At 39.8% G+C, this 22,196-nt stretch overlaps 2 protein-coding genes across 8 annotated transcripts; both read right to left on the bottom strand.

Moving 5' to 3' along the window:
- Window positions 1-1,070: 1,070 nt before the first annotated feature.
- On the bottom strand, window positions 1,071-4,709 carry crebzf (CREB/ATF bZIP transcription factor). 4 transcript variants are annotated; one of them, XR_009939186.1, is made up of 4 exons: window positions 2,490-2,627; window positions 2,229-2,389; window positions 1,943-2,034; window positions 1,071-1,489 (listed from the first exon to the last, which is right to left on the bottom strand). XR_009939186.1 is itself a non-coding variant. In XM_062536647.1 (4 exons), the coding sequence occupies exons 2-4, from the start codon at window positions 2,999-3,001 to the stop codon at window positions 1,468-1,470; spliced, it is 876 nt and encodes a 291-aa protein (XP_062392631.1). In that variant the 5' UTR covers window positions 3,002-3,048; window positions 4,540-4,708; the 3' UTR covers window positions 1,071-1,467. The 4 variants fall into 4 exon arrangements, 3 of the variants coding, with proteins under 3 accessions (XP_062392631.1, XP_062392630.1, XP_062392632.1); XM_062536647.1 differs by adding an exon at window positions 4,540-4,708 and having other exon boundaries at window positions 1,943-2,023; window positions 2,229-3,048; XM_062536646.1 differs by adding an exon at window positions 4,540-4,709 and having other exon boundaries at window positions 1,071-2,023; window positions 2,229-3,048.
- Window positions 4,710-5,225: 516 nt separating this feature from the next.
- Window positions 5,226-22,190, bottom strand: sytl2a (synaptotagmin-like 2a). 4 transcript variants are annotated; one of them, XM_062536650.1, is made up of 19 exons: window positions 22,058-22,190; window positions 19,374-19,684; window positions 18,495-18,646; window positions 18,141-18,264; window positions 16,802-16,868; window positions 16,533-16,641; window positions 14,591-15,358; window positions 14,081-14,152; window positions 11,349-11,450; window positions 10,908-10,964; window positions 10,364-10,455; window positions 9,675-9,797; window positions 9,328-9,497; window positions 8,936-9,038; window positions 8,679-8,840; window positions 8,465-8,543; window positions 7,586-7,685; window positions 6,658-6,863; window positions 5,226-6,307 (listed from the first exon to the last, which is right to left on the bottom strand). In XM_062536650.1, the coding sequence occupies exons 2-19, from the start codon at window positions 19,472-19,474 to the stop codon at window positions 6,171-6,173; spliced, it is 2,724 nt and encodes a 907-aa protein (XP_062392634.1). In that variant the 5' UTR covers window positions 19,475-19,684; window positions 22,058-22,190; the 3' UTR covers window positions 5,226-6,170. The 4 variants fall into 4 exon arrangements, with proteins under 4 accessions (XP_062392634.1, XP_062392636.1, XP_062392635.1 ...); XM_062536652.1 differs by having other exon boundaries at window positions 16,802-16,865; XM_062536651.1 differs by lacking the exon at window positions 22,058-22,190 and adding an exon at window positions 20,783-20,826.
- Between the last annotated feature and the right edge of the window lie 6 nt (window positions 22,191-22,196).

Raw genomic sequence — 22,196 nt, 5'->3', positions numbered from 1 at the left:
GTGTGTGTGTGGGGCAGTGGCATACTGATGATTCAGAGGGTGGTGGGCAGTGTGTTGTATGTATGTAGCTTTAAGAAGATGCTGGTAAGGGGCAGTGTGTGTTGGAAGAGGGGGGTGGCCAGTGTGCTGTGTATGTGGGGCCGTGTCTTAAGATGATATAGTGGGTTGGTGGGCTTTCTATGGTGCAGTGAAGTGGGGGAGTTAGGTTAAGGTGGGGTAGGAGGGTAGGAGGGCAGGTGTGTGTGTGTGTGTGTGTGAGAGAGAGAGAGAGAAAGTTAAGAAGTGTTGTGGAGTACATGAAGAAATGTGGTACATATATGAAGTGCTGCAGTCAGGTGTGTGTGTGTGTGTGTGTGTGTGTGTGTGTGTGTGTGTGTGTGTGTGTGTGTGTGTGTGTGTGTGTGTGTATGTGTGTCTGTGAAAAAGTTGAAAGGTATAGTGAGTGTTGTGGAGTGCATGGAGAAGTGTGGAGAAGTATGCACATCCAGAATAGTGGAATATTTGCGCGTGCAACACTGTTAAAAGCGCCTGCGAGATCCAAAATGTTTGTAGAGGCAGAGCTGCACCTGTAAGATATATGACAGAATCTTACAAGTGAGACAACCTCGCTTTTCAAGATAATTGAGTGGTCGGTAGGCGGTAGTTTTACACTATTTGAGCTATAACTTGGCACATAATCTGATCCCAACCAGGTTTGATTGGCAGCATAAGACAGCGATGCTAAAATGGAGCCACTTTCGTATGACCGTAAGTTGAGTAACATACCTCGCTAAGCCACTAATCGAGCTTCGTAGGATACCCTACTGAGTCATATTTTGTCCTGGCAAATATTTGAAATGATCAATTCAAAATTCTAGACTAAGCCTATCTGAACTGCTTCCATCAGTCATCTTTGATCTATAAAGTAACTCCACATCTAGCTTTACCACCCTTATGCTTCTTTGATGAAGGAAAGGTAAGAGCTTAACCAGCAGAAAAAGCTTGCTGTTTGAAAAGAGAGAAAGAGAAATGCATCAGTTTTACACAAAAATAAGACATTCTGAATTCACATAATAAACAGATGGCAAGAATACTGAAAATTACATTTATTTTCAAACAAAATCATTCTTTAAACATAATTATTTGTTCCCAGAACAGATGTGTACATTTCACACATAAAGAGTAGCCATGAAGCTTTGAAACCTACTGGATTTCTAAACCTGTCCAGTTACTACTTCACATATTACTATGAAGGCCGTCCAAAATAACTGAATGGTGGTAGACTGTTAATTGGTTTCAGTGTTGTGTTGATGTTGCACTATGTCAGCATGTTTGCCGCACTGCCGTCTCATACACAAACTGTGCGATCTCCACTCAACAAAGCATGTTCATGTGTAATGGATAACCACAAAGATGGAACTTACACCCGATTACATACTACCTTTAACATATACCAGGGCCAAGATGGCTGCTGCTGGTCCCGTTTCTTCAGCTTCTCACAGCATATCCACTTTAGCATAAAGGAAAAATAAAATCGCCAAATGAAAACAGTCCTCATAGGAAAAAGTGATGTTTCATCAAAAGGAGTTTGCTTACCAAGATTTTTTTTTTTTCTTTTTCTCATTTTGTATATGAAAATTTTGGTGTTGTCATGAACTTGCAGATTAGGTAAGGAAGAGGCCTTTTGAGAAACACCACTTAATTAGATTATTTTTCATAAGCTAACATTCTTTTTGACTACTTCATCAAGTCATCAAAGCAGCACACATAGATAAATTAATATATACACAACAGAAAAGAAACCCAAAGTCCATGTCTGTTTATGGCAAACAATTAAAAAAAATTATAGAACTCAAAAAATGAACAGAAACAGACTAGTGCTGCATTTCACTTAAGTCAAAATAGATTCTATCTCTCGACTAAGGAGCTTCTGCATCTCTCAAGGAAGGAGTGGGGAACGTACATCGGTTTGTGATGTCCTCTCATCTCTTGACTGCAATCACGGAGCCAAGATATCCTCTCATCCTGGGTAGCAGGCAACCACCTAGGGAAAAACTGTCAACAGGTTTAGCAGTAACTTGCATTTAAAGCATTGCATTGTTTTCAAATTTCAAAAACATGCCATTGGTGAGTGCTCATATACAATAAGCACTTTTTTTCAATTGTTATGTCCCCACATTTTGCACATAATGATCAACTAAGCTCCGCCTTATGATCGCTAGAAAGATATAGATTGTACTTGACCCTACATTTTAAGTGCTGCGCTCGCACTTTCTGCACATTTAGTGCAGAATTCCACAGAGACATGGTCCTTGTCCACATGCAAACAGACGCCACCAGACGTTTGTCCCTCTTCCGCCTTCACCCTCTTTTTGGGTATGGCATAGTCGTGGTCATTCGTCTCTGAACCCTGGAAAAGTGAAGTAGAAAATTTCATGCCGTTCACACCGCTCAATCTAGATAACAGTTGACCTAACATGCTGTCGTTGGCCAAAACAGCTCTCAGGTACCTAGTCTCATTTTCCAACTCTTCCACTCGCTTGTTCAAGTGTCCATTTTCTTGTTTGAGGATCTGGTTTTCTGTTGTCAGCAAACCCACTTTCTTCTCTAGGCCACCGACGTATTCTTTTTTCTTCAGGCGATTAATTCGGGCTGCAATTGCATTCTTGTTCATCCCACGACTTGAGACATCCAACGTTGACTTCCTCTGCGAGTTCTGCCCACCCACCGAAAAGTGTTGATCTGTGGAGTCGTCGTCATCTTTAAGCTCACACAATGTATCGATGTCTCCAAGGGAAGGCAGCGCATCCTTGTCAAGCACCCAGCTGAAATCTTCCAAACCAAACAACTCCAGGTCCTCGCTGGGAGAACTGCTGTCCTCGAATAAAATGTCTCTGTGAGTATCTGTTTCGACAAATGATGGCTTTACATCATCGGTGACATCAGGGCTGTATAGCTGTACACCCATGCTGGGGCAGGAGCTGTTTGAGGACCTGCCTCTCTTCCTGGTCACCATTGTCATCTCAAGGCCTTCTTTCACAGACCACTTCAAGTGGTAAAAGCAGTGATCTAAAAGAGAGAAGTGAAGAGGTAAACAAATAATTAGTATGATGAAGTAATCATTACCTTCCAGATATCTACATTCTATTTACAATTCCCAACAAATTGCAAAACATCTTTAAAACAAAACAAACAAAGAGAATTCTTAGTCATCATCGCAACACTAGGGAGTAACTGTCACACAGCTTCTTACAAAACCATGGTCTCTCATACAGCCTTATTTTACAAATAATCGCCACAATTTTCAGAGTGTCAAGAAAAGTCATAATCGAGTATAGATCTCACTAAATGGAAAGAATGTAACTCAGGACTGATTCATAGTCTACTACACTCTAGGGTGGGCCAATAACAACTCTGGCTCTGAGCCAAAGTTGGATGGGTGAGGCTTAGTAAAAGTTTTGTGATTGCTTCAAAATGGATAGATGAAGTGCATGTTGCAGCAAGTAGGTAAATATTCACACATTGTTCAGAGTAAAACTGATATCCTTTAATAATCAGTCTGATCCGCCATGTAAACGCTCAATCATATTGTAGTTTGTTTGCTTATGCTCAGTAACGTTACTTGTGCTGTGGCACGAACAAACTTTTGTTACTTTTGCTAACAGCTCTGCTGGTTTTAAATCCTTTACTACTGCGATTATAATTATGTTAAATATCTCATCCACAGCCTAGTTAGTTACGAAGCCGTATACTAAGACCTAAAACTATTTCCTGGAAATAACTGATATCAAAAAGCTATTTCTTTTGCTAGCCTCAACTTTCAATATTAAAAAAACATGCTTAGGCCCTCACGCACGCTGTTGCTTCATAACTGCACTGAATAGCCGATGATTCGTATTGACCAGATTTTGGACCTCGCGCTAAACCCAATGAAATACGAAATATGCATAAGACACCGATTAATGAACATTTGGTTCGACCTTGATCTTAAATCGGAGTTATTTCAATCAGACCGAGGCAGGGGGAAGTGTGCATGTAGGCCTGCATGTCAGACTAGTCATTCTTATGTAACGTTAGGCTAAATCAGATATAACGTCACCGTAAATAAGCCGGCAGAATAAGGTTTCTCAAGGGGCAATATGTATTTTTCCAAATGCACTGAACATAATGTAACATTAGGATAATGAGTGATCTAACTTTGACTGTAAATTGACATAAACCAAACTGGCGCGTTCTAGTCCTTTCTGGTTAACTATCTAGGTACGTGGGCTAAAGGCTAGCAGCTAATTTCGCGACGTTGCACCTGAGACACTTCCACTCACGACAACATTGACATTCGCGTACAATAATTACTAATAGACTAATGGTTATCTGCTACATTGGAAAAAAATAAAATACAATAAGGTTTCTGTTGTTGAATTCCAACTGCCTATTATGAATAACAAAGTACTACAAAGGCGCCAGTTTACTTGTAGCAGCTAACGTTAGCTATTGTTACGGTCTCCACTCCACGGAGACACCGCAACATAATTCAACATAAATGAGCACAAGTTAACTTACCGAAAAAAGGCAAAGGCGTCTTAAAACAGCATTCTTCGTGTATGGCAAAAAGTCAGAGAAAAAATATATATTTTTAGTCTCGCTACGTACGTTTCTGGTCCAGACAAAAACAATAGCTGACTCACGGAACTTTCCAAGATACAAACGTAGAGACGACGACAGAACAAAATGGCGTTCACTTCACGTGTGGTAAGATCTTAGTTGAATGTTTGTGTCTGCCACCTACAGGCGTGGAAGACAAACACTCACAAAAAAGTTGGGGATATCTGATATCTTTTATGTCTGTGTATCTGGCTTACAGAACTGTTGTTCGACACACTGTATGTCTATGGTTGGACGTGTGCATTCAAAAGTGTTAGAGAAGGTCACCTGAAGTTCACCTGTAAAGGTGTTAGGTTCATCCTGACATATTCCTGACTTTTTGTGAGAAGGCTATGTAGGCCTACCATATGTGTCCCATTGATCTTTCAATGTGGTTGACAGCCTACTTCCAAAGTAATTTACTTGAAACATAAATAATGATGGCTAAATTGGTTGCAAGCTTAGGTAATCAGCTGTGTTTCTGTGTTCACCTTCCTTGCTCAGGCCAGCATTTCCACGTGACTGTTTTTTCTCTTCCTCCAGAAGAGAGTCATCTCAGTGTTCTTAATTAATGCATAGCAGGAAATACTATGAGGCTCAAAGAGTATATCTTTACGTTGGTTTATTAATGACTATAGACATTTTGAACAACAACATTTCTGTAAAATATATATAGATCTATACATATTGATGAATGTTACAATAAAATCAGGTTTTGTGTTGTAGTCAAGTCACTATGAATCGAGTCCGAGTCCAGGTTCGAGTCTCCAGTGTTCAAGTCCGAGTCGAGTCCAAGTCATTTAAAAAAAAATCCGAGTCAAGTCCGAGTCGAGTCCACTACTCATCCGAGTCAAGTCCGAGTCGAGTCAATATTGATTCAAGTCGAGTCCTTATTGGTCAAGTCGAGTCCGAGTTATGGCTAAGAGTTGTCTAAAAGCGTATTGGTATTGTGCAACCACTGTACACTAAATGGAATCGTAATGCCTTGGGTCATTTCAGACAAACAGGCAAACAGACAAATAAACCCTGATGCAAATGTAACCTCCTTGGCGGAGGTAATAATTATTTGCGCACCGCAATGTCGCAGGACAGACTATGTGGCTGCTGATGACATATTACAATTATAGCCTAATGACATTAAAAAAAAAAGTCGAGTCCGTGTCTCAATTTCCGAGTCCGGATAGTCTAAATGTACGAGTCCGAGTCCAAGTCCGAGTCATTCAGTGCTCAAGTCCAAGTCAAGTCACGAGTCTCTAAATTTAGCTAAAGACTCGGACTCGAGTCCGAGTCCTGGACTCGAGTACTACAACACTGGGTTTTACAATATGTCATGATTTGATAATGACTGTGATTTGGAGGTGCTTTCCATTTCTTTCTGAAGCCTTATTTTACAAATATGATAAATACAATAATATAATAAAATTAAATGCACATATTAATAATTCAAAATACACTTTTGTTTATTTATCACATGGTTCAAAAATAAATGTATAATTAGGTGACTTTACCATTACTCATACTTAAAGGTCATACTAAACCATTCAGTGACTTTATTTTGCCATCATTAACATTCTCAGTGGTAAGACATCTTCCACCCATTCACCCTGAGAAATCATCATTCGGTTCCACAGTGTTGCTTCATCAGAGGTGGAGTCCATCCAGGTAACTTCAGAGCCATAACTTTTTCCTTTATAAAGACAGGTAATGCAAACTTCAGTTTTTTTTTCTTAACAAACATTTACATCTACATTTAATGTCAATGTCAATGGCAATTTATTTGTATAGCACGTTTAAAAAACCACAACAGTTGACCAAAGTGCTGTAAGAACAAACAAGAAACATAACACAAAATATGCTAGACGGAGCGGTGTAGTCGCCAGCGTGCCCGTGACACCAAGACATGAACAATCAAATTTCAAACCATAGAACAATGAATGTACGAATCATCTCAAACATCCCAAAATATGGGATTTCACAAAATTTGACCACACCAATGCACATACTGTATAGTAATGGGAAAGATGAAAAGTTCCACACCTGTTCCAAGACCTAGCCTGAGGCCTCCCAAGAAGTGGTTACTAAGCCTGTCATGGTCCCACACAGTGAGCTCCACGCAGGCTTCTCGGAGGTCCTCGGGCTTGAAGCCGTCATAAACCATAGTGTGATTAAACACTGGATCAGCAGTTTTCTTTGCCACCCGTGTCTTCTGCCGACCTTTCCTGCTTGTATCAGGGAGCACTGTGCTGAAACACAAAATGACACCTTGTCATCCAGATGAAATGGGAAATGGCAATTCAACAAGGTGTGGCAGGACATATATGAAGCCTTGTAAATGTAATGGCTAAGAAATAAGGACTAGGTATGACGGTATGAGAGCTGGAAACCAAGTGTGTGTTTTTGTGTGTGAGTGTGTGTGTGTGTGTGTGTGTGTGTGTGTGTGTGTGTGTGTGTTTGAGTGTGTGTGTGTGTGTGGAGGGGGGGTTGGGTTTGTGTGTAAAACATGGATGAGTGGAAGTATGGAGAGCACTGTATGTATGTATGTATGTACATATGTATGTATGGGAGGTGTGTATTTAAAAGTATGAGTATGAGCATGCACGAGTGTGGGTAGAAGAGTACTGTTACTAGTAGGATTTGTATTCTGATTGTAGTATGAAATGATTGTAGATGTATTACTTCTCGACGGAAATAATAAAAAACAATTATATAAAAAAGAAATGGTAAATGGGTGCAAAAAGTCTTCAGTAATTGCACAAATAAAGAGTGCCATACAAGTAGTATGTGATGTATTGATGGGCCAGGCCCTCATTTAGGCCCCTTGGACAAGTTCAATAGAGGCTGATTTATATATACAACCAAAAAGATGAATATGAAATGAGACGATGGCAACTATGCAGATTCATTATCAGTTAAGTGTCACCCATTCTGATACAATCAATCACGGTGAGCTATTTTCCATACGTACCATTTGACAAAAGGATCAATGATTACCCCTCTAACAACAGGCAGGTTCTTGCATTCTCTCACCCAGATTTGCACTTCACCTGCCTTAGAAGATCTCTTGCCTGTGGATAAATAAACAGGAAACACATTTTGCAGCCACTTGAGGGCACTCATTCTGGAGAGCATGGCAAATAATAGAAACCATTCACATGAGTCGTGACATCACACGAGTCATGACATCACATGTCAGCGCAAGACAAAACAAGCAATGAATTGTGAATTCCATGCAAAATGTGGTTTTCCACAAGACAAACTACAATTAGGTAAACGCATAAATCTACAAGAATCACACCTCAACTTAGCCCAAGGATTCAGCTAGTGGATGCAGACAGGAAGACATAGCGAGCGTAAAGTATGAGGAAGTGCTTCTTTTTTTTTTTAGTCATAAAATTATTCATTGTCTCTCTGCATGTTGGACAAGCCCTTTTGGTTGCATCCCAAAACAATTCCTTGTTCAGCTCAACTCATGAGACGCGGTTCATAAGCAACATTGTACGAGAAAAATCTTTTTATAAGTGCATTAAAAAGACACAAAACTGTTTCATACATATTTTCCTTTTCATTGCACAGGTCAACGATGAGCTCAGAAAGACATGATTTTATCTACTCCTCACATTCATATTCCCTTCCCCAACATGTCTGCACATGTCTACAGCTGCAAACAGCATTTTTTTAAACAATTTTTTTCTGATAACTTTTATCAAAATAGAATGCGTACCTTTCAGCTTAAATGGAACAGGGATAAGGTAATTTTAGAAGTATGTCTGTTAAATGTAGTTGATAAACCACATAGATGCAAGTATAGTCATATCAAGAAAAGATGGATAGGTTTGTGACTTACTCTGTGTTACCTGAGGGAGAAAGCGTAAAGCTACTCTCATGTCACCTCTCGTTTCAGTCGTGCTGGGGCGAGTGACAACCTGCACAAGTCACAAATAACAGATAGACCATCAATTTCTTATCACCGATTTAGTTTTGCGGGTGGTGTGTGTCTCTGTGTCTTGATATATAGGCAGTGGTCTGCATCTCTGCGTTTTTAATAATATTCATTTTACCCGTGGTCTCAGCAAGTAATCCTTCATCTGAGTGTCAGAGATGCTCCACTCTCTCAAGTCAACATCCACCTCTCCAAGAAAGCTGTTTCTCCCAAAGTTGTCATTGTGCCATACAGAGAGGTTCAGCATAGTAATCCTCAGAGTGTCAAGGGAGATCTTGTACTGAGAGGGAAGAACGATGCCTGAACATTAACATTACTTATCCCAGTAAATATAATGCAATACAATGTTTAGTCTGTTAAAGATGTTTCTCATACCCTTAGGATTTCATTGAAAGTAGGATTCAAAGTCTTCTTTTTTACACCTGTTTTCCTCTTTCCCAACTTTGCTTTGTCAGGCAAAAGGTAACACTTTACATACCTACATTTGAAAAAACAAGATCACACACTTTGCTTTTAATAACATGAATAAAAAATAGCAACAAATGTCGTCTTTGACAACATTTTTCTATCTGACAGCGTTATAACCAAACAAGTTGATTGGAAAATATTAATATCATCTAATCATTTGAAAGAATGTAATGCCTAATTAATGTTTCTAAAGTGAAAAACAGCAACAGTCTTTAGACTTTGGACTTGATAAAAAATTAAACGTACATACTATTAAATATTAAACACTAAGGAAGATTATGCAGCTCAGCAGTACTTACGGATCAGACCGGTTTCTTTTAGGCTCTGCCACTGCTAGATCTCTGCATTGGACAACAAAGATGTGAAACTCTCCCAGCTTTTCCACATAATTCATGGCAAACTGTATGGTCCCTTTTACGTCCACACTGCCAAAATCACCACTGTAGATGCTCATGACGCTGCCACTGACCTTACGAACCCACACAGAACACACGTTTAGATATTCATCTTATATTGGGCTGAACAACAAGCTTGAAATATGTAATTTTGGTAGATCACGTTCACTGTAGCATTTTTGTTGGTGGTAAGTCAAAATAGCAGTTCATTCTGTTTAGCCAGTGTTAGGAAAGTGAGTTTGATAACATACAGAAGACGACATTGATGCCATGCCAGAACTGAAGCTATGGTTAGTGTGTGAGTTCCTCATATGGGGTCTGTATGGTGAGTAAAAGCTGTTCTCTGACGTGCAGTCACTGTCTCTGTCATAACTCTGTGAGGTGACATAAAAAAAAACAAGAATTAAGTTCATGGGAAAATCTTACAGTAATTTCCTGTGAATTAGCCACATTGTGTATTAGGCCACAGGACAGTGCTTTATACAGGTTAAAAATGTTGCTAAATCAATGTATAAACTAATAGTGGCTAATAGATTTGAAATTACAGTATGGTAATAAAGTCATTAATCATCTACTTACTGCAAGGCAAGTGACACGGGGGATACTGTACATGGTGACTACTACATATTGTATACAAGTTACTATTTATTTGTGTGTAGATTTACATGCATGTAAAAAATGGTAATATTGTTCTTAGATTTACAGCTTAATCACATGTTATACTAGAAGGTTAGAGAAAGACAATTCATGTGAGTTAGAAACACGAGAGCACATTATGGAATTATGGAATTATTCCAATTATGGAAAATTGGTGCTAAGTGATCCAATAAAATCCAATCCACAAACTGTTCGTTATGGGTAGGGTGGCCTGGTGATCCATCCCAGTGGGCAATAGAGAGATATATTCTTCCATTATTTTGTACTCTACTGGATTTGCTACCTCCTGCTGCAGGAATGCAGGAACTGATGCGCTCATCCTCTTCATCTGTTCCGGGTCTGGGGCAGACGTAGGCGACGAAGGGGCGACAGAAACTAGCGCAGAAGAAAAACAGGCAGATGAACAGATTAATAACCGGAAAACATCTCTAACCCACTTCATACTGTGATAGGCCTATTTGATTTGATTGCATACACAGTTTGCGATGGTTATCAAATAGTATGGGTTGCAGGGGGTGGTAAATACAGTGATAATCCATATACTTTATAAGAATTTAGCAATTGCCATGATCCTCTGACAGGATCCTTCTAAATGGGATAGAAAACACATTGACTAGAGCATATCCATGTTAGAGGTGTGCCAATTGTAGTTGCATTTCATGTGGTTACACTGGTTATAAATATCAGAGTTGTCACAGTCAAGAACTCAAACCAAGCCTACTATCAAGATCACTACATTCAATTTGCCTGATAAACTGTGGCAGTCTCATAGTACCTTGTGATTGTTAAAGAACAAAGAGGAAGATGAGACAATCAAAACAATCTACCATCGTTCGCGCTAAGCATTAGGTCGCTCCTCTGGTCCGTCCTCATTCTTTCCTCTCCTGATTAAAGATAAAGACAAAGATATTCACCAGGGGAAAAACACTGCTTACATCTACACCACTATGAAAGTTAAATATGTTTTGTGTGTCATTTGTTATTCTGTACATTTGTTTGTTTATGCCTTGCTGTCACGGGTACGCTGGCGACTATGCCGCTCCGTCCGGCATCTTTTGTCTTTTGTGTATGTCTTGTGTGTGGAGAGCTTCGTGCATGTGAAATGCATTATACAAATAAACTGACTTGACTCATTTACAATTTGACATTCAGCAGTAAGTTAAATATGGTTCTAAATATTTGGTCTTTATTGAGCATCAATTTATGTATATCTGTGAATCTATGGCTCTGGACAAATGTTTGATCACCCATTTTTACAGGACACTTACGAGCTGGCATTGTTGTAATGTCCTCCAAACTTTTCGATAAAGACATTGGCCTTGAAGCTCGTTTCAACATGGTCTGAACCGGGCTTGTGTCCTTACTATCATCTGACAGACCACAAATCATAGAAGAGAAAGAATCATTTAACATGAGGGGAACATTTACACCTTAAATTTAGCTGTTTTTTGATTCAACAAAGTCTACTGCCAAGGCTTACAAATAGAAAGTATACACCATTTTGGTTTAAAAAAAAAAAAAAAAATCGAAGTCATTGTCAATCAATACACAAAACATAATCAATGCATAGTTGATATTTCAGGTGTTCCTGTAGATTACCCATCACAAGGATTGACGACCATACATCAGTTGTGGACATTGATTTTCGTGAGTTTCAAATCTGGTAGACTAATCGAATATTCAGGACATTAGCACAATGATTCCCACATAATTACCTAAATATGATTGAGGAACAATTGGAAGATAATCAGTGTAAGTAAAACTGGATTGGCATGGCTATATTTTCTACTGAATAAAAGTCATAGCTCACAGGCTGAACTTGCCCAGGAGTAAGACCATGGTTCAGGGGTGCTGCTCCAGGAAGAGCCAAGCTCCAGTGAGCTCTGGTGGGAGTGGTGGGATGGTGAGCTGTCATTACTCACTTTACCCATGACTTCCTCTGGGGCGATATCCTCTGCCTGGATTCTGCTCTTGCCTGATCTGTCAAAGAATACTGGGACGTGCATCTGCTCTGAAACACTAACATAATGCTGACGGTCCAGAGAAGCTAAAGATCTTGCTTCTGGGTCTTTAACTACGTCCTTTTCTCTGACTTTAAAGGTGCGTCCAAAACTTTGACCTCTAGCAGTTCTCCTACCATGGTGTGAGGGGGACCCATATTGCTTAACTTCTCCAACATCTTCAGGGGACATTTTTCTAGGGCTGTTCTGACCCAGTTGGATATTACCTGAGCTGGATTGCCTTGTGCGTTGCCTTGCAGACTCTGGGGTACTGCTATCACGCGGCTGAACTTGCTCATCAGTGCAGGTTGTTAGTTGTCTCTGCTCAGATCGCCTTCTCTTCGCTGGAGAATAGGCCATATCTTCGTTGTCACACCTTTTAGATTGCTCAAGTTGCAATTGTGTCTCTTCAGCAGAAGGTCTTCTTGTATGTTTTACGGAAGTTGTTGAATGGTCCTCTGATATGCTCCCATCTGTTCTTTCAGCTCCAATATCAATGGCATAGGTTTTCAAAGGAGAGCGGTCAAGCCTGGTTTTCTTTGAGCTTCTGCAAGGAATCTTTGATTGGCCTTTTGGACTATGGGCTTTAGTTTGACTTTTCCGTTGGCTTCTGGGGGTTGATTTATCAGTATACAAATTGACAATTTGGTTTGGGTTTGTGGCGCAAGATAATTTTGTCTCAGGTGAGGGTGACAGCTTCTTAGTCTCATGGAGTGTACCAATTTCTTTAAGGGAGTCTTCCATCCACTGCGATTGTGGTTTGTTTTCTGTCACAATCTCTCTTTCCTTTGGTTCATGGTCCTGACGTAGGTCTGAAACTACTGCTTGAATGTCATGTTGAGATGCATTGACCTTTTCTCTAGAATCTCGAGGAGATGCCACTTCACTTTGTTCTGCTTGGATGTCAGAAGTCACCTTTGCTTTTGTGACACCAAGATTATATTTAGTTTTCTCTTCCTCCCAAAGAGCTCTAAGATTTTTGATAAGAATGGCTTTACCCTCCTGTTGACTCATAGACAGTTTTAAAGGGGGAGTGTAAGTATGCATGTCTTGCTCTTTCCCAGGGCTCAATGATGGGTGATGCATGGCTGTTTCATGTTCTTGAGGGGCATCAGTGCTATCAGCTTCCTGTGACAAGCTTTCTAATCTTTCATAACTCACAGAACTGACACTGTCATCATTTAGGGAGGTTCCTCCCCCAAAGGTTGGCTTAACAGAAATACATGATCTTCTGTGCTGCTCCTCGTTAAGACTCTCTACACTCTGTGAATTGTTCATATTTGTTGTGTCAAATTGTGAAGGTCTGCCTTCGTCCTCCTGTTTGTGGCCTTTGGATGAGCTATCAATTTTGTCTGAAAACACATTCTGTCCTACCTTGGGGCTTTCATATTCTGTTTTTAGAGCACACTGGTATCCCTGCCTTGAAGCCAATGTCCCCTTATTCCTGACAGGAATATTAGATTTCCTACCTGCTCTTCCCTCTAAAGACTTTAAGTTGGCTGATGAGAGTAATTCCTTTTGATCACATTTCTCTTTCACATTACAAAGAGTTCTCTGACTGGTTGAGTGAACAGCTGAAATACCTAATCCCTCTTGTTCGCTCCTCATCATCTCTGGAGTCAAGGTGGCCTGTTCCTCGCTCAACACCAGTGGAACATCTTGGCATGCAGCCTCCTTATCCTGAGCAGAGTAAGATGATTCATCTTCAACTTCCTTCACCTCTGCTCTTGAGAAAAATGCTAGTAGTCCTCTCCTGGGCTTCGGTGAAGGTTTCAGCATTATCTTGCTTTCAGATGAATTTGCCTTCTCCGATGACTTACTCTCTAGGCTAGTGTTGCGCTCATGATCTTTGCTTCCTTCTTCCATGTCATGTCTCATTTCAAATCTACCAGAGGGACCTGAGCTCTGGCTGAACCAGTCAAGTACCTTAGCAATGGAGTGACCCTCTTCCTCTGTTAGCTTAGGGGTTGGGCTCCCTGGACGCTGCTCAGAGCTCTTACCTGTTTCTGGCACAGTGGCATGGAGGCTGGACACCTCACTTGCAGGGGGTTGAGTGAGACCATCATGCCAACCTGTGAAAAGGAGAGGCATTACTATACTGCTATTTCACCATGAACAGTGACACATTTCACAAAACACAAAAAGCTCAGGAAATATGTGTCACAATAGAGAATATTACATTAAGTTCATATAGCATGTCCCTTGCAATCCCAAGTCACTAATCACCATTGGCAGACGTATGAGCGCAGATACATGTGTAGATATTCACATGTATACATGCAGCATGCATATGAGTTAGTCAGAAAAGCACAGGGAAAAAATCACCATTGACCTAGTCATGTGTGAAAGTCAATCCACATTAATGAACAAAGAAATCTGCAATAATCAGGAGATCACGTTAGAATTTAAGAGGATCTGAATTCAGATTGATTGATTTTTTTGATTATTGAGTGGCTTGATGATTGATAATTGTCCATCTCTCAAAGGGAGTATATCCGAAGATGCCTTACCAGTAGGCCTATGGGCTTCGCCATCCTTAGAGCCGTTTCGGAGGGAGCCCTCAGTGCTGTTCTGCAACTCACCTGTCATCACCTCTTGACAATTTACCATTTTATTGCCCCACGAGTAAGACTCTTGAGGAGAGGATGTGGAACTGATGCAGAGTTCTGGCTCAGTCTTCTGCTGTGTCTTTGAGAAAAATGGATTGTCACATTCGTCTCGGGAACTACTGAGGCCTTCGCTGCTGGCATCATCGCCGTTGCTGCTGCTTAAGCTTGTGTCTGACTTGTCCGTCTGGCTCTCTTCCTCATCAGAGAGGACAATACGGTCACGGTCCAGGAGGTCATGTTCACCCAACTCGCGGCCGTTCTGTAGGAATGGGTTCCTGCCCCGGGCGATACCAGAGAACCGGACCTGTTTCCTGTCTAGCCAGCCCCCCAAGCTAGACCCTGAGCCGGGGGAGTCTGGGAGGTCCACAGGGCTCAGGGGTTCGGTCTTCTGGTTGTAGCTGGAGTGGGGTGGCAGAGAATCATTGGAGCTGCTGCTGCTGCCGCTGCTGCCGCTGATGGAGTTATGCTTCAGGATTCCCCTGGGAGCAGGCGTAGGACACTTTTTGCTGGCAGATCTGTTTCTGTCTACAGAGTAGTCCCCGGAGACGTGTAAAATTCTTTTCCTTGGCACAGACTTTTGGGTATTCAGTGAGGCTTGGGATTTTTCAAAACTGTCTGAGGTTTGATTAGTGTGTGCGACTATGGGGCTCTCATAAGATGGATGTGACTCTGAAAAAAGACAACAGTGATGGGGAACAAAATGGTATGGACATGACGCAATGGCATAACACCTGAAAGAGGTGAATAAATCAAAACTGATTTAAAGAAGGAGAGGATTCATTATGTGAGTAAGGGTCATCTGTGATGCAGTCCTTAAAGTGTGATGACAACGGGACATATTAATATAGTTAATACAGTTAGACAAAAGACGGATGGAAAACCTGAATACAAATCCTTACAATTACTAACAAATGACCTTCAAACCACCCCAAAGACATGGGATTACATAAACTTCTAAACAATACATAAACAATACTACTGATATTGTAGAGCTCACATTCCGTTGATCTATGTGAAGTACAGACTAGTCATGCATGGCAGCTTACCGCCTTAGACAAAGAGTACATGCCTTTCAATGTAATCCATTCTCAGCTATGCACCCATATTTGCATTACACTGTTCGGAGAAAATCCCTGTAGGCCTTCTACTCAGCACTCATTAGTTCAATTTTCACCAGATCTATTTTTCACCAGAGTATCCTTATAAGCAAACTCTTATGATAAAAACTGTGAGGACTTTGCCACTTTGGAATTCTATGCTGATGCTTAGTCCAAAAGAATAAGTATTAGTATAAAACATCTATACGACGCGTAGCCTACAACCTTTTGAATGTGGATGACATTGAGATCACATTTGACCTCTCCAACATTATTACCAGGAGTCAAAGCAGGAAAGTGAGAATGTCAGTTATGCTGAGCTGCATGCAGAGCACATACTGTACGGCAAAGGTTCAGCAGCAGCATGCAAACACAGATATTACAGACTCCAATACCAGATCCTGTGGCATGCTGGCACGGGTCTTTAAATGGGATCAGTTTGGACTTACTTATGTATGCAAGGAAAATACTTTGTTTCAAGTTCCCACACTCCAGTAGAAACACAAGAAACGGTTTAGAACATGATTCCAGCAATATGTATAGACTATTATATTAGCTTGCATGAAATCCTTTGCCAGTGTCAAAGAGGAAACAGAGTAATTTACCATTCGATAATTTGTAAGAGATTTTACAAAAAAAATGTCCATAACATACTGTACATATTACCTTCAGTAATGTATGTGATTCAGGTATATGTATTCAGGTAATATGCATCATGTTTAAGTGTTCCACTGTGGATGTCTTACCCCCAGCAGGTGCCTTAACTGCTTGTGTCGTGCCATTGGACACCTGTTGACTTTCTCCCCCAGGAGAAGCCGAGGAAATGGGCCTATTGTTGAATGGATTTAGCCTTAGCTGCAAAAAAGTCAACCACAAGCAAAGGTCAGGAGTATTAAGAGCCTGTAATATTTTGTGCGATACTGAAGTGGCTATTAAAAGACAGCTAGGATAATCAAGCAATGGTTTTCTTTTCACAAAATAAGTACTTGGCTTTCCAAAAGGCATTGCTTCATACCTTGACTTGGGGCTGAACAGCTGGTTTCAACAAGTCTGGCTTGTCTGATGAGCTGGCATATCCCCTGCTGAAACAAATCATAGTATATTTGCATGTTACCAATTTCATCTAAATCACAACAATATGCACAATACATGCCCTGCATGTTTAAGTTTTATGAAAGCTTGAAACTATAACAGTGCACGATGTAAGTCTGGCTTATACAATTAATGCCATTTGTTGACTGATTGAGAAAGTTCACTAAACATTACAGCCTTGTGTTAAAAAAAAAAAAACTCTGTTGATTTGTGTTTGATGTGAAGCTTAATTCTTTTTGCTGTGAAAGAGGAAAACAAGAGCATGTGAGAGTTGACCCCAGCAGATTAGAGGAACACATGGGGCCTGAGTCTCCTCTGCTTGTCTGCCAGCAGCCAGCCACTGATCCTTCTCTCACGGGAAAGGGTTTCCCCTCAGTCCAGCGCGCGAGTCTGCTGACCCCTTCATTACGAAGCAAACGCTCAATGCCCTTTTTTAAATATGAGAACAGGGAACGGAGATAGTCTAACTAGCAAAGTCTGTAAACATAAATCATGTTTTGAATTATCTCAACAGACATAATCTAGTCGACTGCCTGATAAATATTTCACATGTTACAGATAGAGTCTAAAGGCCTGCTACTTCCTTATATAATTCTGGTGCTTCGCTAATTGAGGTAATGGACGGATGTAGTGCTTTTTTGTTGACAGAGGAAATGGGTTGGTACAACACTTTCCTTAATCAAATTCAGAGACATTCCAAAGTTTTCCGAAAGGAGTAGAATGTAGAACAAGTGACAACCCAGTCAGGGAGGGCAATGAAATGTCAAATGTAATTTAGTGCTGATTTCATATGTATATAAATAATTGTTAAGGTTAAAATAATGTTTTACCATCATATATAATGTGCTTATATATAGTCTTAGAAAGAATACATTTCTTTGCTATGAAGATGACAGCTAGTTTTAAACCTAGTTTAATTCTACATAGATTCAGACTTGAGACAATCATGATGGCATTCAGGACCATTCATTCCTGTCATGTGCCTAGTTTCAGTCTTATATCTTACTATTGCCACACTGTAGAATATAAATGCATCACAAACAAATGCATTACAAACTTAAAATGCATACAATGAGAAGAAATACTGTATATTATGAGTAAACATATTTTAACCGTTAAACCATATATATATACATTTGTGTCCAAAAAGGTTCAGGTACAATCTGTGAGTGTGAGCAATACTCTCAATGCTGAAAAGCATAAAACATATACTGGGTTGTTTAAAGCCACATGTTTGTTAGAAATGTGCAGTTAGTTGTTACCTCTGATTTTTTGATTGTGCCTGTGGTTCATCTATGATACCAGCGAGCTCAGGAGGGATAAAGACATCGCGATTTCCACTGTTCACAAAACTTGGTTTCTCAGCCCATACCTTAGAGAGCTCAACTGCAAGTATAGAAGTGTAGTTATTCTCATGTCGAACAGCAACACCAAGTCAAATATTTCCATGTTGCATGCAGAGTGAAAATGGCATTTAATTCCATCTCAGTATCTATGGCTAATGATTTACCAACCAAAGTACCAAATAAGGCTTTGAAGACAGCACTAAGAGCAGAAAAATCATATTTTGAGACGCCCCAAATTCACATGCGACTCAGAAAGTCAGGTCCACTCACATACTGTCACAGGCTTTCTCTGCCTGATGGAGGCCCTGATGATGTCTGACCCGTGGATTCGGTCCCTGTGTCTCTGTGACTTTGTCTCATAAAACCAATCTCCAGTCATGTATTTCAGTTTATTCCTGTCCCGCATTGTCTTCTGCAGTTCCCTAAGTCATTAAAGAATGATATGAAACAATGAGTCCTATCTACAAGGTAGCTGTAATTTACATGTCTTACTTTGAAAGAATTGTGTAATGTAAACTAAAAATGCAATCATTCCTCTCTATGGATAAATCTCCAACATCATAGCAAAGGAAACCCCATCTCTAACTTCTGTAGATGAGTAAGTTTCTGCTAACATCCCCATGAATGTAATGCACTTCTTTTAGGCTGTAAATCAATTTTCAAAGATTCTATTATGAGTTCAAAGTTTCTATTTTGAGTTGCATTACATTACAGTTCAACAATAAGCACACAGTAGAGCACCACCATATGCGGGAACGACTATACAGACTGTCTGCCTTAATTCCATTAACGTCTGGGCACAAAAAGATAAAAGGGATCAAACAAAAGCTCATGAACGAAATTAGATAAGTTCATTAACTCCAATGAGAAATTCTGCCACTTCAATTTCTAATGGAATAATGTTGTTATCCAAAAGCTTTAACATTTTCCCATTCACAACAAACATAGCAACATAATACTACAAAATCATCAACATTTCATAAATTACTATAGATTATTAAACTCAGTATTGACAGCATTGATTCGGTCTCAAAACATGCATACTAACTGATATTGAATTTTTGCCATAATGCAACATAGCATTTTCCAATACTCCAATACAACAATTACTAGAGGACATCAAAGGCATTACATGTAAGTGTGACATACTTAACCCGCTGATCCTCTGCTTTCTTCAGTTCAGCGTCCCTCTTCAGTACAACCATAATCATCTCCTGCTCCTCATCTGTCAGAAAGCTCAGGTCTATCATGGCTACGGATACAGTCCCAACCGGTGTATTGCTATGGGGGATTCCTATGTACCAAAGGACCAGACAGCTCCACAAATGTGATGGGTACCAAAGCACTGGTGATAGTGAACTCAGAGAACCGAAGTCACGGCAGTTGAACTACAACAGGTGTAGGTGCCAGGTTGTATTTCCCATTATATTTGTTGAGGGAGCCACACCAGGAGATATAACCTGTGGAAAGAGCAGGGATGGCTGACCTTAGCAACATATCTTTCAGGGTAAGCACTGACATGGTATGTGTAAAATAAACTGTGCATCAACCCCTAAATATAGATGAACTGGTTGAGGTCATTTAGCAGAGGTAATGCCCCAGATACGTGTGAAACTTAGTGACAGCCTTATGACAAAATGTACAGATACAACTTGACATCGTAGAATATGCTGTAGTAAATCCAGTATGATATGACTTACTTAACCACCAATCTTACTGAAAGTATGCTGGCACAAGGAACTGTAATAAACACTATATAGACAAATATCTAGACATATAAACACTATATAAACAAATATACAAATATCCAACCTTATATTGATGGCAAAAAAACATCCCATTGGCATGAACACCTCTACTTGTCCAGTATGCACCCCGCACATTAGTTTGGCAAGCAATTGAAGTATCAAATGTACAAAGTCAAACAGGGAGCCATTATATCCTAATCAATACAGAACAAGGCCTTGTAAGGTTTTCTGATTGGGATGGGTGTGTGTGGGGGGAATGTAAACAAGGCATTGTCAGCTGACTATCAGAGGATGTAGAAACTGGATGCTTTGATAAACATTTGGAATTCCCACTAAATGCCTCTTTTATACCAAAATCACATTAGACTTAATTCAGATTAGGCACTGTCTTTCTAGTGGCATCCATCTGAACATCTTGTTTTGTTTCCACATTTTGACTTTGAGCCCTGGTTGTAGCATAATAGAATGGAATCGCATCAAAAGACAAAGAGACTCTTCAGCAGTATTGGATATCAGGAGTTTTTCATATAAAAACGAATGATTTGATATGGAATTTTCCTCACATAAACAATCATATTAGCAAAAAAGATTCATTCATCATCATCATCATCATACAGAAATATTTTACGAATATTCATCAGATTATTCAATGAACAAATGGCATCAATGCAATCTTTGGTATTGGTAGGAATATGCATTGGTAGGAATATGCATATTAAATGTATGCACTCTGCAACAAATTGACCAACATAGTGTCTTTGCAAGCAATCAAGGAAATGTGCACATAAACATTCTTTCATGTTGACAAACCTGTTCTTTACTCCCTTCACTGTGCACTTCCTTGAGAAAATTCCAGTAAGAAATTATACATACAATAGTATTACCAGTTTCTTTTTTCTTTCTTTCTTTTTTTGGCATAACGTTACTTGGGTAATCCCATGCAGCCAGACATATTCAGTCTATATTTCCTACGCGAGTCATGGAATAAGAACATAACCTTTTTGTTTGCTAATTGATAAACAATCAACTAAGTGCAAAATCTTGAAATGAACGTCATCTGTATAACTACATGTTTGCTTGAAATGCCAGGGCAGTGCAATGATGAGGCCCTTTTTTTGTATAGCCTAACACCATCAACAGACTAGACTATACTAAACAAAGAAATTGACTAGACATACAGTAGGCCACTTAACATAACAACAACAGACTAGACCAAATAAAACAGTCCACATTATGTTGAGGTCCAAATGCTTAAGGCATTGGAAGGCACATATGTGATCTCTCCAACTACTCATCATTCAAACCATCTGGTTTCTACTCTAGCTTTCTTTCCAAGTAGACCTTATGACTAAAATGTTCAAGTGCATACATGTTTCACACTCCTAAAACCTTTGGAACATAGACATTATTGGTTAGATCTGCTGACAACACAAATGACATTAACATGCGCACACATATGAGGAAAAACAAGGAATTTATTTGCCACATACAGAAGCATGTGACATGTCTCACCTTTAAAACATGACCCACTGTTGATACAACTCAAACAACTGTTTTTTATCCATTGTTTCTTTCTACTCTTAGCCTACTTGGAAGCAAGGATGACTAACATTTTATGGAGGACAAGACCGCACATGTATCAAAGGAAATAGACTTTTAAACAGAGCAGTCCTTTTCACAAAACAGACATTCCATTCCTCCAAAACAACACATGAATATTTCTGGTTAACAAGAATCAACAACGATTACATTAGCCTACTAAATGGTTGGCCTGCATCCTTTTATGGTTGATGAACTGTTTTCTTTCACGAAGGAGACTACTCCTTTTCTATCAGATATTCATAAAACACAGCTGCCTCTTTCAGTAAATTCAATGAAGCAGGAAGCTAACCTCCTGGATAATGATTAGAAACTAAAACTTTGTCTTAGCCTAGAGCTGTCTCATCCCGAAAGGTCTGTAATAGGCTACTTGTGACTTGTAGGTTAATACTTGTCGTGTAATTGAAATGCCTTAACACGTTAATCAACAGCAACTGTTATAAAATGACGATTAAGTTAAATATCTTGAAGAAAGTTTCCGTTTACCGTTTACGTTCTCCTCCGAATCCATCCACTTCGGACCTTTGCCTGAGACTGCCCAGAACTCCAGATTATCCCCATGGGCACGAGAGTGGCGGAGAATGACATCAGAGAAGGAGGATTTGTGCGGGACAGAAAGTTGGGA

The sequence above is a fragment of the Sardina pilchardus genome, chromosome 5, assembly GCF_963854185.1.
Source record: "Sardina pilchardus chromosome 5, fSarPil1.1, whole genome shotgun sequence".
Lineage (NCBI taxonomy): Eukaryota > Metazoa > Chordata > Actinopteri > Clupeiformes > Clupeidae > Sardina > Sardina pilchardus.
Note: the sequence above shows the minus strand (reverse complement) of the source record. Positions and strands in the feature narration are given on the sequence as shown.

Coding starts and splice junctions, on each gene's coding strand:
- sytl2a (XM_062536649.1), bottom strand. CDS start 13,958: ATGAGACATGACATGGAAGAAGGAAGCAAAGATCATGAGCGCAACACT. Junction 10,965..11,348: donor CATTACAACAATGCCAGCTC/GTAAGTGTCCTG, acceptor ATCTTTAATCAG/GAGAGGAAAGAATGAGGACG. Junction 9,039..9,327: donor AAAAGAAACCGGTCTGATCC/GTAAGTACTGCT, acceptor TTTCAAATGTAG/GTATGTAAAGTGTTACCTTT.
- crebzf (XM_062536646.1), bottom strand. CDS start 3,001: ATGACAATGGTGACCAGGAAGAGAGGCAGGTCCTCAAACAGCTCCTGC. Junction 2,024..2,228: donor GCGAGCGCAGCACTTAAAAT/GTAGGGTCAAGT, acceptor GTTTTTCCCTAG/GTGGTTGCCTGCTACCCAGG.